The sequence below is a fragment of the Anguilla anguilla genome, chromosome 1, assembly GCF_013347855.1.
Source record: "Anguilla anguilla isolate fAngAng1 chromosome 1, fAngAng1.pri, whole genome shotgun sequence".
NCBI classification, from domain to species: Eukaryota; Metazoa; Chordata; class Actinopteri; order Anguilliformes; family Anguillidae; genus Anguilla; species Anguilla anguilla.
Window position 1 is genome coordinate 9,214,630 of NC_049201.1, and position 14,960 is coordinate 9,229,589.

At 43.5% G+C, this 14,960-nt stretch overlaps 1 protein-coding gene across 1 annotated transcript; it reads left to right on the forward strand.

Annotated features, from left to right (window-relative positions):
• Positions 1-5,300: 5,300 nt before the first annotated feature.
• Positions 5,301-14,721, forward strand: tmx1 (thioredoxin-related transmembrane protein 1). The gene is made up of 8 exons (XM_035385288.1): positions 5,301-5,602; positions 6,666-6,781; positions 7,426-7,471; positions 9,806-9,934; positions 10,713-10,758; positions 11,826-11,927; positions 12,780-12,846; positions 13,337-14,721. Exons 1-8 carry the CDS (start codon positions 5,412-5,414, stop codon positions 13,570-13,572), a joined length of 933 nt encoding a protein of 310 aa, XP_035241179.1. The 5' UTR covers positions 5,301-5,411; the 3' UTR covers positions 13,573-14,721.
• The last annotated feature ends 239 nt before the right edge of the window (positions 14,722-14,960 follow it).

Genomic DNA, 14,960 nt, shown 5'->3' on the forward strand with positions numbered 1-14,960 from the left:
GGTGATGAAATATCTGGAGTTGCAAAACCAACAGAAAGCCATGGTCATATTTACCCACTGATGTTTCACCCCTGATGTTCTACAACCTCTACAGACATTTAGGGATTTCATTTATCGCAAATCATGTTGGAATATCTGAAATGTATTTACATCATAATGTTGCATTAATCTTTATCATCCCCTAATAAGAAACGTTAATTTAATTAACTCATGTGATCAGATAAGCAGAGAAAATTTGAATAATCCCTGATTTGCACTTTTTTAAATTGGTCATTTAAATTAATTTAGGACACGGCTGGGGGTGACCTATTTTTTTTTTTTGCATCATTCTGTATCATCCGAGGGTCTGTGCCAAGCAATAGCATTGGTCTAATTTCGCAAGGGGGTAGGAGGGGCTGTTAGAGTGCTAAAGCGCTCATTTTCAGTGCAGCGATGCACCCACAGATTGGAACCGAACCCTGACTATGCCAGAGGCGACAGTGTCTACCAGTTCCACTGAGCATTGTTATTACGAACAGTTGTGTCTAACAGGTCATGGCATCACCCGGAGAGGTAGGGTTGTGGTCAGCAGGGGTTGAGGACACTGCCACTGGGTGGCTGGTTTTTGGTACCACTGGAAAAAGTGTGGGAAACAAATTGTGTTCCCTTCAAAGGTGAGCGGCACTTCTCCTAGGTCTGCCATATAAACATGGTTTATGGTGTGTCATGGCAGGTTATTCATGATTCAGTACCTGCACACCCAAGGACTGAAGAACTCTTATACACTTCCTGTCATTATTTAGAGTGCCTTGGAGGTACTACTCCTGTACTATACACGGCATTGACCGATAACAAACTGCCGTTCGCCCGCCTACATGGCCAGGGGCATTGCTTCAGTGGGGGATGAGGTGGGGGATTGTTAGAGCCCTATGCTCATAACTGGCTATATTGTTGATTAAATACAGCCTGTCAGTACTGTGTTTTTAAAATCAGTTCAGTTCAGTTAAATTTTAATGACACCACTCTGCAGACTGCAACAACTGTTACAGTTGTTGCAATCTGTACACATTCTGCAGAGACCATTCTTATTTCAAACAACCATTCTAATTTCCAGCAAAATCCAATTCTCTTTAGAAGTTGAAGTGGTAGCCTGCCCCCCCCCCCCCCCCCCCCCCCCCATTTATTCTACCTTCTTTCTCTCCGTCTTAGGAGAAGTTTCTTCCGTGGTCAGGCCCGGTTATTTTGAGAATAGCCTATTATTTCCCTCTCCAAGCTCCTGACTGGCGGCCAAGAGACCGGGGCTAATCGAGAGCTTCTGGAACATTCCTGGGAGCCCAGGGAAGAAAGCCTCGCTGCTACACTTCACCGCTCTCCGAGAAGGCGGGAAAATGAGAGCGCATTTCAACGCGGAGCCCAGGCTGGATTCCCTCCACCGTCTCTTCAATCCCCATTATCCTCAGGCCGATGAAGAGCTCCACAATTACGCCTCCATCAGCCCCTAAAGAGCGCTCACGAGGACCATTCATTTGTAAAGCACTTACCGCCTGTGTACCGCACCGAGTGAAGCCCAGGCATTTCGCATTTCAGTCGCTGCAGCGATTTGTGCACGCCGCCACTTTCCTTCCACTTCCTCACAGAGCTGTGTGTGGGAAAAGGGGTGGTGGAGCAGAACCTTCTATATGACGGGGACACTTTATCGAAAGGCACAGGAGAGGGAAACTGCTGCATAATGCAGTCCTCCGCATGATAATACTTGAGCAAATCTACAGGTCTGCTTCGTGCAGCCACTCTATGGAGAGTGGATGACATGTGACTGCGGACTTGGGGGTGGGTAGGTGAGGAGGGGGGCATGTCTAAACATTAAGACAAGTGTTTTAGAGGGGAGTAACTGTGGTTCACAGCACACTGTGTCAAACAGACACAACGGCTACAAAAACAACAGTATTCCCACAACCAGATTTTCACTTTGTTGGGGAATTGCCTTTTCCTTGATTTTTCCTTGTTTTTTTGTCCATTGAATTTCGTGCCATGTGTCGAGGTTCAGTTTTTCTGATTTATTTTTTTAGATAATAGCATGAGACAATAGCATGTTGAATAAAGAGAAAGAAAACACAGTGGGGAAGGGTATGAACATGCTCACTGTCCATATGCCACCGGTGAAAGCGGGAATATAAGTGGGAGAGAGGGGTTATTCTGTTATGTAAGTGGAGCGTAGATGATGGAGGAGAGGCTCAATCAGACGGAGGCAGAGAGCAGAAGCTAGAGCATCCTTCTCTTGGAGCTTCAAATGCTGGTTGTAGCCGAATCTTTATAAACCAGAAGCTTCCGCCTGAGGTGGACTAAAGTCCTTTATTTCAACTCGAAGGAGGAGGCGCCTTGCAGCCCAAAAGACTACGTGGGATGAAGATGCTTGAAGATGAATCAGTGGAGCAAAAGTAAGCCATCGGCCAAAGAGCTGGATTAGAGGAGGATGCTAAAGATGTACACACCATCCTTTGAAGCTATCATCTCTCTCACGTTCTCCAAATCCATAAACCCAATCCTGTAATAATAATAATATTAATATTAATAATAATAATAATAATAATAATAACATGATTTCTAAAAGGGGGTGGGAGAGACTGTTGAAAGTGCTAACGCGCTCATTCTCAGTGCAGTGATGCTCCCACAGATTGGAACCCAACCTTCACTCCCCAGTGCTGACGGTGGCCAGCAGTCCTACTGAGCATTACTAGAGTATGCAGTTCCACTGAGCATTGCTAGAGTATGCAGTCCTACTGAACATTACTAGAGTATGCAGTTCCACTGAGCATTGCCAGAGTATGCAGTCCTACTGAACATTACTAGAGTATGCAGTTCCAGTGAGCATTGCTAGAGTATGCAGTTCCACTGAGCATTACTAGAGTATGCAGTTCCACTGAGCATTGCTACAGTATGCAGTTCCACTGAGCATTGCTAGAGTATGCAGTTCCACTGAGCATTGCTAGAGTATGCAGTTCCACTGAGCATTGCTAGAGTACGGTTGTGTCTAGCAGGTCATGGAATAACCCAGGGTGGGAGGGCTATGGTCAACAGGGCTTCTATTGCCTGGTTACACAAAATGACACCTCTGTTCTATGGCTACCAGCAGTCTGTCTGCACCATTAACAAAATAATAATAATAATAATAATAATAATTATGTTGTTGTTGTTGCTGTTGTTGCTACAAACATCTGATAATTTGCTGTGATTATTCAAAGAACTGAATGAGGCTAAATGAGCCTGGTTAAGTATTGCCAATAGCAGGGTCCTGGTAATTCAGTAAAACAAATTAACATAAATGACTACTTAGCCCCAAAGAGTGTGTGACTGATGTTACAGACAGAGAACACATTAGCAAAGACCCATTAGCGTTATATCTATATTCCTCTCTCTCTCACTCTCTGAATGTGTATAAAAGTATGTATGCATATGTGTATGTACATATACATATATGCAGAGTGTGTGTGTGTGTGTGTGTGGCAAAGAGAGAAACAGAGAGAGAGAGAGAGAGGGAGAGAGAGAAACAGAGAGAGAGAGAGAGAAGGGGGAGAGAGGTCAGTATTCACACAGTAGAAAATTGTATTTCATGGAAAATTGACACAATGCAGTAAACACTGCCCCCTGGCGGTATAAATACGCTCACTACCCCTTATAAACGGAAATATAAAACAGCATGGTAGTTTCATTGATTTATCACAGGCGAGATAAAAAGCCTTCATGAAGAAAAATGGTCTTTGAGGTCAATTATAACTCATGATGAACTTAATTTGATTTAATTATTTAATGTATTTGTGAACACTGAATGTCAAATCTGGTAATATAAATTATGATGTATAATTGTTAGAAAAAATTGCAACTTCAATATGATCAGTTGGTAGAAGGTCTCCATTTATAAATACAGAGACAATAGACATCATTGTTTATCCCTAGGATCAGTTGAGGATGGGGATACATTTTGGCTCTCAGTCCCCTCTACAGTGAGATGTGAAAATTGAACATCTGCACCATCTTCTCTGGTGTTAAATTTTACATTATGGCTGTCTTTTTAAACCACTTGGCCAAAGGATTAATTTAACCAAGATTTCACCTAAGCAAATGATACATTTCAGTAATAACTGGACACTGACGACAAGTCCCCCATTACTATTAATTCATTTTTTAAAGAAGGAGAGCAGCCAGACCTGCCTTCTTTTTGTGTTTTTTTGCTTTATTCTGACAGGGAGAAGGCAGAAGGCAACAGAAATAGGAGGGATGACAACTTGGGTGTCTTAACGGGGATCTAAGTGGGTAATACAAGAGACTGTGTAGCAAGTCAGATGTTGGGGGTGATTATGTAGCCAGGGGTAGAGTCAGATTTGTTTACATTTAACACCCCTATTTTGACCACGAAATCAGAGTAAACACCCCTATTTTGACCATTAAAACAAGATAGACACCCCTATTTTGAGTATTACACCATGGTAAGCAACGCTACTTCTGAAAAGTGAATGGCTCTTCAATCACTACAGTGAGTCAGAACCTCAGTTCAATGTGTCATCTGAAGGAAGGCATCTTCTACAACAAAGAGCCCCCTTCTGCGGAATTAAACTTCTATTTCGACTAAACTGAAGAGTGCTCCCAACTGGCCCACCAACACGTCTTCCAGCGCATCAACCTAAATTTCCCAGGTGGTGTCCATCCAAGTAACACCCATGCCCTCACCTGTTTCAAAACTTTGACATGAGGAAGGTAAACGAGAAAGGTGGTGATGTGGATTTTGCCACCGCTAACTGCGAAACTGGCCTTGGTGTCCTTCAGGCAGGTTGGAATGCAATGGGGTGCCTGCAGACTCAAACTACACATGAAGTGTCTTCCTCCAAATTAATGCCTGTGGAAGCTTGTTTTGTTGAATGTGGCGTAAGGAGCTGTGGTAGGCGTCATAAGGTGTTCTGGAGAAGGATATGTCTGCCCTCTACCGCTAACTGATAGGTGTACTTAGTTTTGCACGCCAAATTAGGAGGAAAATGGTAAAAGTATGAAAAATATGCAGGAGATGAGTGGTGTGGTTATTAAGTTGTGGTTCTTCTAGGTAGCAGAAGTTTACTTATATTCCATGCTTTACTGCAGGTCTGGATATGTTTTTTGTCCGGACCGGCACAATTGTTCACATAACTGGTGGATGCATGAATGTAACGTTTCATTGCTTGTCGCTCTGGATAAGAGCGTCTGCCAAATGAATATTAATTGCAATGTAGTTAATGTTATTTCTTAGGAGATGCTGATATGGCCCACCCCCTGTAAGCTACGTCTGCCTTAAGAGGGAGTGTCCGAACTAGGCATGTGCAAAGGATTGACAGACGCAAGCTGCAAAGGGGTGGATTCTAAGCTTAGTAAGCGGAAGCTCGCTTGTACGAAGCCGAGTTGATCAGAACATGGCGCCCTTGACAATTTGCAGAATAAGACCTCCAACAACATTATGGCGACCAGCGCTTCGTCTGTTCAGTTTAGTCGTTCTGTCCATATTCCTGACTTCACAGACGGCGCTTGCCAAAAAGGACCACCTCAGAGTTATCACAGACAGTAACTGGGAGGAAATCTTGGAAGGAGAATGGATGATTGAGTTGTAAGTCGCCTCGCCTCCACACCTCAATCTTACACAGATAGCGCACGTTGGATCCGTAGCTAGCACGTAAAGTCATGCATTTTGTAGTAGTTAGATAACTGGTCAGCTAACGTTATCGGTCGCAACGCGTTACCTTTGTATTTTATTCTCTACTAACATCACCCAACTCTGTACGTTAATTATATGCCTGACGTCAGGTAGAAACAACGGGTGGGTAGCAAAATTAGCAGGCTAGCTAATTAGATGACAGGAAAAGGGCAGTAAACTAAGCCTGTGGGGGTATCTAGTAGCTAGCAGGCTAAATCATTTCAAATAGGAATGGCCTAACATAATTGCTTATCGATTCGTTGGGTTAGCGAGAACCTCGTCTTAAGTAAATTCTGTGATGCTGGCTCGCCTATAACAGGTTTAAATGCATCATTAGCTGGTTAGACATAAGTAGCAATTAAGTTTGCTATATCGCCACTACCAACAATACAAAATGTATCTTTACAGTTGAATATTTGACACACAGGCCCATTGCAAATCTAACATTAATATAATAACACTCCCCTCACCCGTCATGGGTGATCGCCTCTAAGTACGGATGAGATATAAAATGCCTTAGTTAGCTGCTATGTATTTAGAGACAATGCTAAGCTACCATGCTTTCTAAATTAATTAGGCTTGCTAGTGTGTCAACAGCATATGTCGGCAGGTAGCTAGCTAACGGTAGGTATCTACCTTACCTACCTGGAAGGATGCTCACATTGTTTTTGACGCCCTGGAGCTGCATCTTGCCAAGAGCTAAAGTTATTTATCGCTAACTCATTACTAAGTATCTGCAGTGCCCGAGTAGAGGAGGTTCTAGCTAGCTATGAGTTAGCCATCGTACATATGTTGCAGCTAGCACTATTTATAACACCACAGTAGTGGATTATCTAGTCAGCTTGACTGCTACGGTGGTACATTTTCTATAAATATGTTGTAGGTGTTTCTTGGTGAGTACATGTTGTGACCTACTGCTGGCGTTGTTGTGATTATGCATGTGTGTGTAATAATATCTCTACTCTGGCGTCTCCAGCTTTGCCCCTTGGTGCCCAGCTTGCCAGCAGCTCCAACCCGTGTGGAATGAATTTGCAGAGTGGGGGGAGGACATGGGGTTGAACATCGCCAAAGTGGACGTCACAGAACAGCCGGGTACGTCCAGTCTGACCTCTGACTGACCTCTCGCGTTTCACCGACGGGGTTGAAAGTTCGAGGGACTGTGCGTGGTACTTAAACCGCATTCCTTAATGCCTGTCCAAAGGACTTGCCTATATAAGATATTGCTAGATAACAATTGAACGTAAATGTAGGAATGCCACTTTATTGTCCTTACCCGTTAACCGGACGCTAACATAATGCCTATTAGACTTGTAATTTGAAAGCTGTACCTACCTATTGAAATAAATACGATTCTATTGCTAGTAATGCGCTTACAGTATGCACATGAGGCATTGGTTGTTCAGTAATGCCTTTGGATGTTTCGATGCACAATACACAAGCATCACAATGAATCGCTGACCTTGGCATGGATATCTCGCAGCCTAAAGTGTACATGGTTTCCATGTTGTTAATTGGGGGAAATAAAAAAAAGTTCCTTACCCAGGGTGTTAATGTATTTAGTTACCAGGAAATTAGTATATGTGCTGTGGCTTAGATGCACGTGTGTACAGATCAAATGAGTGTGTGCAGGGCTGTCCAATCAAGTTTTAGGTTAGTCATCTGTGAACAGCCATGAATGCCGACTTCCCGCTAATGGCCGTAATAACGTGAATGCTAACATCCTGTTTCTCCTGCAGGTTTGAGTGGTCGGTTCATCATCACGGCTCTTCCAACAATCTACCAGTGAGTCCCCTCCTCTGTGGCCTTATCTTCTACTTCGGTTTAATGAGCGGAAAGCCGCCCGTCAGCTCGCCCACAGTTTCACGGTGGCGGACATAGTCGGATGAACAAACAACCGTGGAACACGTACTGTATGTAAAACACTCGTTTAAAAAAAAGGGTGGATTTTTGGAGTATAAAAATATTGGTCAGAATTTGAGTTGAACCTGCGGTTTTACATTTCAAAATGCAAACTACTGGCACCTTGATTGCTTGTCAGCTTCCTTCAGAAGAGAAAAAGACTTAATTTTCTTCTAATTCTCTATTGAACTGGAGTTCAATTAACTTTGTTTCACCTACCAAGTACATATGAAGTTTAAACACAACATGCCTTAAAATGCATACATTTAAAATACACATGAAGTTCACAAATTATAACAAAAGAAAAAAAAAAAAGTTTTTTTTTTTTTGTAAAGGTTCTCCTCTAAAGGGATGGACTTATTCTGAAATTTAAAGAGCCAAGACGGGATGCTGTGACACAAAGGATGATTGGCATCGGTGTCCTGTGCTTCCCTGCCAATTTCGACAACATTTTATACGTTTTATAAATAATCTTTCTTGCTGGTGCTGACAAGCAGTGGTACATTTCGAAGAAGAAGAGGAGAAACATTTCACTCAATTATATGTTATCAGGCAACTACATAATGATAGGGCTGCATTTCCCAGAAGTGCAGAGGAAGCCAATGTGTGTGTTTCCTTTTTTTCTTGTATTGTGTTGTATTTGATACTGACATGTAACAGGGCGGAAATGAGTGGTTACACTGTGGGAGAAAGTTGTGCGTGACCCTTAATTGCTGGTTTACCCCAATACATGAATTTATGCTCTGACTATGGTAGCATGTATTAGAATGCACACTGTGTTGCTGACAGTCAAAAACAGTGCAGAAGGATTTTGTACGGTATACTGAACTGAAATATTTTTCTTCCATTTTGAAGAATTTATTTATGCCAGGAATACTTGAGTGTTGGCTGCAGTATGAAACTCCTGCTGCTTGCAAGAAGTTGTGTAGTTTTTGTTTCAGATTTCCATGGAATTTGAATAGCAGTGGCTGGTTGTGACTTATTTATGCCTTCTATTGTAACCCGCATGGAAATTTCTGTTTCTCAACACCCAAAGGAATATAAAATAGATTTATGTAGATTTAAGATTTTTGTTTTGCTTCTAGAGGTGCTGCTTGGTGGGGACCATTCATTTTATTCTGCTCACTACAAGATACAGTTGGACGTATTAATGCACATTAACAATATTACATAAGTGCATGTCAATTGTTGTGAATAAGTTGATAAGTTGGACTGCTGGATGACCCCTCTTTATTGACAAGCATCATTAGTATCAAAGCCTTGTCTTGACTAGCTTTGGAGGTAAAGCAGAAGAATGTACCCACACACACTCCAGTGCTCCCAGTGATGTATTAACAAGTGAATAATCTTTAAACCTACACCATCTTCATCAGAGCATTATGAAGGCATTGAAGGTCAAATCATTGTTTTTTCATTTGTTAATTTCTCCTGTATATTACAATCTGGCTGGTAACTAATAATGCTCTTGGTGATATTGATGGTACTCTTAATAATACAATATGAAGTATCACACTAATAATTTGTCAAAATTGTCTGATCAGTAAAGTAGGTCTTTGGCAGTTGAGAAACTTCATTTGCTTGTATAGGCAAAAATAGAAGTGAGAAACGAGAACATCCTTGACATTCAAGGTGATAATATTTATGGTATTTTTGGTTGTGAGGAAGCTTGTTCGTTAGATTATGCTGAAAAATAATATGATCATTATGATACTTCAGTTTATGTAAATGAGCTGGATTCATGTACTTGTGGTCCTGGAGGCCTTATTTAAATTGAAGGAAAGATTGACTCAACTGTACAGCCAGACATAAAAAAAAAAAAAAACCCTAGTTCCCTCTGCCAACAATGTCAAGCTTCGTCAAAACTGTGTACTGAGTGAGCCTTTGTGGCACAGTCTGTAGGACGCAGTCCATTGGCGGGGATGTAAATGTGAGGCGTTAAGGGAGCACACAATCTGTAATCAGAACTAGCTATTGCAATCTGCACACCTCAGTATGATTTTAAAAAACTTTACCCTGACCCTCGTCCACTGCTATTACCATATGCAAGAATAAGAGACTGATTAAGGCAGTCTGGAAAACATGCCATGTTGACTTTATGCTTTGCTCTGTTTTGTGTTTCTCATGAGGCCACCAAATGATTGTAAACTTTGTGTGTGCGTGCGTGTGTGTGTGTGTGTGCGCGTGCGTGTGTGTGTGCGTGCGTGTGTGTTTTTATAGCTGTAAGGACGGAGTGTTTCGAAGGTACCAGGGTGCTCGGACCAAGGATGACTTCCTGAGCTTCGTTGACGAGAAAAAGTGGCAAGAAATAGAACCCGTGTCCTCCTGGTTCGGGCCATCATCCTTCATGTGAGTGCCCAGTATGCCAGTATGCTTACATTGCTGCTGTGTGTGTGTGTGTGTGTGAGAATGTGTGCATATGGGTGCGTGCGCGTGTGTGTGTGTGAGAGAGAGAGAGAGAGAATGTGTGCATATGGGTGCGTGCGCGCGCGTGTGTGTGTGAGAGAGAGAGTGTGTGTGTGCGTGTGCGTGTGTGTGTGTGTGTGTGTGTGCGTGCGCGTGCGTGCGTGTATCCAGCTTGTGGGCCCACACGTCCTGTTTTGGCTCTCAGTCATTGTACTTCTCTAATCTCTTGCCTGTGCTGCAGTGAGCCACAGCCCCATCTCTCCGTGTCTTAGACCCTGCAGTACTCTCTGATTCAGCTGAAATTCCCCCCTCTCCCCGTGTTTAGACCCTGCAGTACGACCCTGCTCCTGCTGCACTCTCTGACACAGCTCACAGCCCCTCTCTCTGCTCCTCTCTCCCTGCTCCTCCCTCCCTGCTCCTCCCTCCCTGCTCCTCTCTCACCGTAACCCTGGCTGTGCCCGTCGGCAGCCCGCTGTGCATGCATTTAGCAGACGCTCTTATCCAGAGCGACTTACACAACTTTTTACACAGTATTTTACATTGTATCCATTTATACAGCTGGATATATATACTGAAGCAATGCAGGTTAAGTACCTTGCTCAAGGGTACAACGGCAGTGTCCTTACCCGGGAATCGAACCTGCGACCTTTCGGTTACAAGCCCAGTTCTTTACCCACTGTGCTACACTCCGTCTGTAACGCTGCTGCCTGTTGTCTTGCAGGATGAACACGATGTCGGCTCTCTTCAAGCTCTCCATGTTCATACGGGTATTAAGATTTTAAAACTTTTGCTCCCTCCAGTGTTTGCACATGTCTTCTGTTTGTGTTCCACTTGAACTGCTGAACAAAAAACAAAAAAAGCTGCATTGGTCATTAGTAATTCATCGTATATTTATTTAGGTATGTTACATTACAGTAATTGATATATAAATCATGCCAAAAATATTATTATACCTTGTATTGGTGCATTCTCACTCTGCTGTTGTGTGTTTGTGGAAATCGTCTGCCTTGCAGGTTTTTAGTACTTAATTCTTAATATTGATGTTTTTATTTAGCTGAAGTTTTTTATCCTGAGTGTTTTTGTGGCCTGATACAAATGAATTTTATAACCACAAACGCTCCTTAAGAACAGCCATATTAAGTGAATAATTTAAGAGCCAATAAATATAGTGGGGACAGGAGATCGCAAGTGTTTTATGGACGCACAGTCATCATAAAAGGTTACTGTGTGGCATCGATGTGGTGCGTAACAATGAGAGCTGCGTAACCTCACACAAAATACAGCTGCAGTATAAATCCCTACCAAACTTCTCTTAGGATGGCGGGTTATGAATGAAGCACTTCCTGCATACTAATTGTTGAGCTAGTTTTTTGCGCATTTGGTTCCTTATTGCCATTCTGCCCAGTCCACAATAACATTTGCAGCACAAAGAAAGGCATTTCCAGTGAAGCTTAAAAAATGAGGCTGTGATTCTTTTCGGGGAAAACACGGACCGTTATGAGTCATCAGAAAACCGTTGAGGAAGTTTGAACCTTGTTTAGCCAGTTGGTTGGTGCTGCACTTCAAGTTAAAGTATAATGAGGTTTTGTCTCAGAAATGTTAAGGTACATTGTTTTAAAAGCCTATAGCCGAACCATGGCTTTTAAAAAAAAATCCGTTTGCTCAGTCAGCTTACAAAATGCGTGTTACTGCCTGCCAGTTCATCATCATGTACTGAAATAATGAAACTTCACCATTCAATATGACAGCCTTTGTGTGCCTCTGTTTGCCTGCCTGGTTTTCTTTAAAGTGAAGTGTTAATGTGAACCTAATTTTCCCTGTGTTGTGTCACCAGCACTGCCATAACTACCTCACCGAGCAGATCGGCATCCCGGTGTGGGGGTCGTACACCATCTTCGCCCTGGCAACACTTTTCTCCGGCCTGGCCTTGGGTCTGGTGAGTTCTTGCCAACTTCATTTTTATTTCATAAATCCTTTAGGGAGTGAGACATGGTGGGAGAAGGAAGAAAAAACCACTTACTCGTCAGTTTTTTCCTGGTTTCCCTTCTCTCTGAAGTTAATATTGTTGGTATTGAGGCGGCTGCTGCGTTGCAATTTACACTGCATAGCATTTTTCATCTCAGGATATCCGTGTGCTTCACGGTGAAATGAGAGAAGTCGCCTCCATCAGCACCAGTGCGTCACTCCCTGCTGCTCTTTTACATGACGTGGTGTAAATGAACACTCTGCAGTAGGAGCACATCCTGCTCTTGAACTGCATCTTGGGTCGTGTGCAGGAGGTCCCATGGGAGCGGTGTTAAACTGTATGGCGAATGTCACCGTGGGGATGAATTTTCAGTGAGCGTGTCAGGCATGATGGGCAGAGAGTGGGGCGGGGCTAGTGGACATGTGACTGAAGCTCATTGGCTGGGCTGCTTTTACCCGCAACAAGCAAGTCAGTCCAACATGGATCTTTGTTGGAGTTGGATTGAAATGTTCTCTCTTGTTGTGAGTAAATAGTTATCTGCAGTGCAGTTTTTTCCTTTATTTCATTAATAAAAGGCTGTCTGCAGGCCCTTTTCTAAGCCTGGTGTTCGGCCTGAGGTGGGAAGCAATGTGGCATAATGTTTAGCGAACTGGGCTTGTAACCCAAAGGTTGCAGGTTTGTCGGTAGGACACTGCTGGTTATACCCTTCAGTATATATCCTGAATAAATAGACTGCAGAAAAGTTAAAGTGTAAGTCTCTTTGGAGAGAGAGTGGCTGCTAAATGTAATGTAATGTCCTCTCATATACCCCCGCCCCCCCAGATCTTGGTGTTCATCGCAGACTGCGTCTTCCCTTCCAGAAGATTCTCTTCGGCAAACTACTACCAGAGTGAGTACTCGTGACTGAGAGAAAATGGCGGCGAATGGCCGCGTGGGCTGTCCATGTTTGCGACGGCTTCCTTTTGTTGCGTACGGGATTGTGGCTGTGTGTCTGTGGAGGGTTCCCACTGGTTTACAGTAGAAGAGGCCTCTAAGCAGGGACACATTATGTGCAAAGCTGGTATAGAGAAGGGGCAGCGTGGAATAACACTTGTGAAACACTTACAGGGAAACTGGCCTTGCAGCACTGAAATTGGGTGTGTTATTCTTACAGGGAAACAGGCTCAGTGGCAGTTAAATGCGGTGTGTTACTCTTACAGATATATAGGCTCAGTCGCAGTTAAATATGGTTTTACTCCCATAGAAAAATAGGCTCCGTCGCAGTTAAATGTGGTGTGTTATTCTTACAGAAATGTTGTCTCAGTGGCAGTTAAATGTGATTTTACTCTCACAGAGAAACAGGCTCCGTCGCAGTTAAATGTGGTGTGTTATTCTTACAGAGAAACAGGCCCTTAAGCAGGCCCGGATAATGAAACAGCTGGAGGTTGAGCATGAGGCAGATGGGGAGGAAGATGACGAGGAAGAGGAGGACGAGGACTATGACGACAGAGAGCAAGATGATTTGTGGAGCAGGGGGGTGCCTGAGGGACGGCCCGTTCCCAGGACGGGGGACTTTGAAGAGGAAGCGGTGCGGAGGAGGGTCCTAGGCACTCGCGAAGAAGAGGAGGACACCTAGTGGCCCGGAGGGGAACTGAAGATGCCTGCAAACGGCACTGAAGAGCCTGGAACTTGTGCAGCGGCGGAGTTGGCGATGCAGACGATGTGATTGGCCAGCTACGCTTAACAGTTTTCTCCCTCCACCTCTGTGGGAGAGCGTGCCAGACTCTCCATACTGAATAGCATCCTCGTGACTGCACAAACACTCCCAGGGGAAGATAACTATCCTCATCACAGATACTGTTTGCGTTTTTATTTTGGGTGGGACAGGGGTTTTTTTTCGGTTTCAGTAACGACCTGGAGTAAAATCATTTTGCGATTCTTTGTTATTGTTTTTACTGTATCTCCTTTATATTAATCTATGTTAACGTACTATGCCGAGTTTGTGCCGAAACGCCCTCTAGAGAACAAAAAAAAAGAAAAAAGTTTTGTGGCTTGTTTTTGTGAACACTGTTTGTGTTCTGGCTTTTCTCATTTCCTTCCCCCCCTTCTCAACTTACTCATTGCTCAGAAATCCTGTTATTCTGAGAGCTATTGGCCTTTCGTATGTCATGCCTACCAGCTCCACAGTTTCCTGTCTCCTGTTTCTGCAGTTAACACCCAATAAGGTTTGTGGCTTCCACACCTGCTTGTCTGATTGGCCGACGCACGGCCTTAAGTTCGGTGCTGAGGTGAAGTGCGTGGCCGCAGTTGGGCGCCCAGCATGCAGGTGCACGTGCCCCACCACTGTCGTGCGGCTGTGGGGAGTTTTAAAAATGAGCCTGTGGGCACAGTCTTGAGAGAAACGCCAGAGCCCACATCCCCCCTTTTTTCACTTGGAGTTCTGCTTTGCCCCAAACTCTGAGGGACGGCAACCTTGAGCCGCTTCTTTTGCGCATATTTATAGAAGAATTTTTAAAAAACCAGGGCTGTTTGTTCTTTGAATGTAAAGAATTACTTCAGTTGCATCTATAGTGCGAACGATGTTGGCTTTAGTACAGGCGTTTTTTAAATTTTATTTTTAACTTTAATTTTGTCCGGGCATTGGCTGATTCCCATCTTGATGGTGAATCAGTCTTTTTTTTTATTATTATTTTTTATTGCTGGGCATTGTCTATGCCTGCTGCTGTTTAAGGCTTTTCCTATTGGTCTATGTATTAACCTTTCAGTTTACATGCATGAGAAATAACTTTGAAAAAGAAAAAAATAATAAGAGATCAAATGACAGATTTCCTTGTGGAATATCCAGAGCCTAATAAAAAGCTCTATCTTTGTGAACAGCTGGCTTGATAAGCAGTTTGGCCGGCTGGAATCCCAGACGCTGTCCTTCTTAGCACGGACCAATCAGGGCCGAGCTCAGAAGCGCTATCTATAGCTGGTGTCAGGGAGATGCACTGGGCCGCACCTTTGCTCCAAATTCGCGCCGTC

What these genes read in the sequence shown, in the direction of transcription:
- tmx1 (XM_035385288.1), top strand. Translation starts at nt 5,412, where the DNA reads ATGGCGCCCTTGACAATTTGCAGAATAAGACCTCCAACAACATTATGG. An exon ending in GGAGAATGGATGATTGAGTT is followed by an intron (nt 5,603 to 6,665) that starts GTAAGTCGCCTC and finishes TGGCGTCTCCAG; the next exon opens with CTTTGCCCCTTGGTGCCCAG. An exon ending in GCTCTTCCAACAATCTACCA is followed by an intron (nt 7,472 to 9,805) that starts GTGAGTCCCCTC and finishes GTGTTTTTATAG; the next exon opens with CTGTAAGGACGGAGTGTTTC.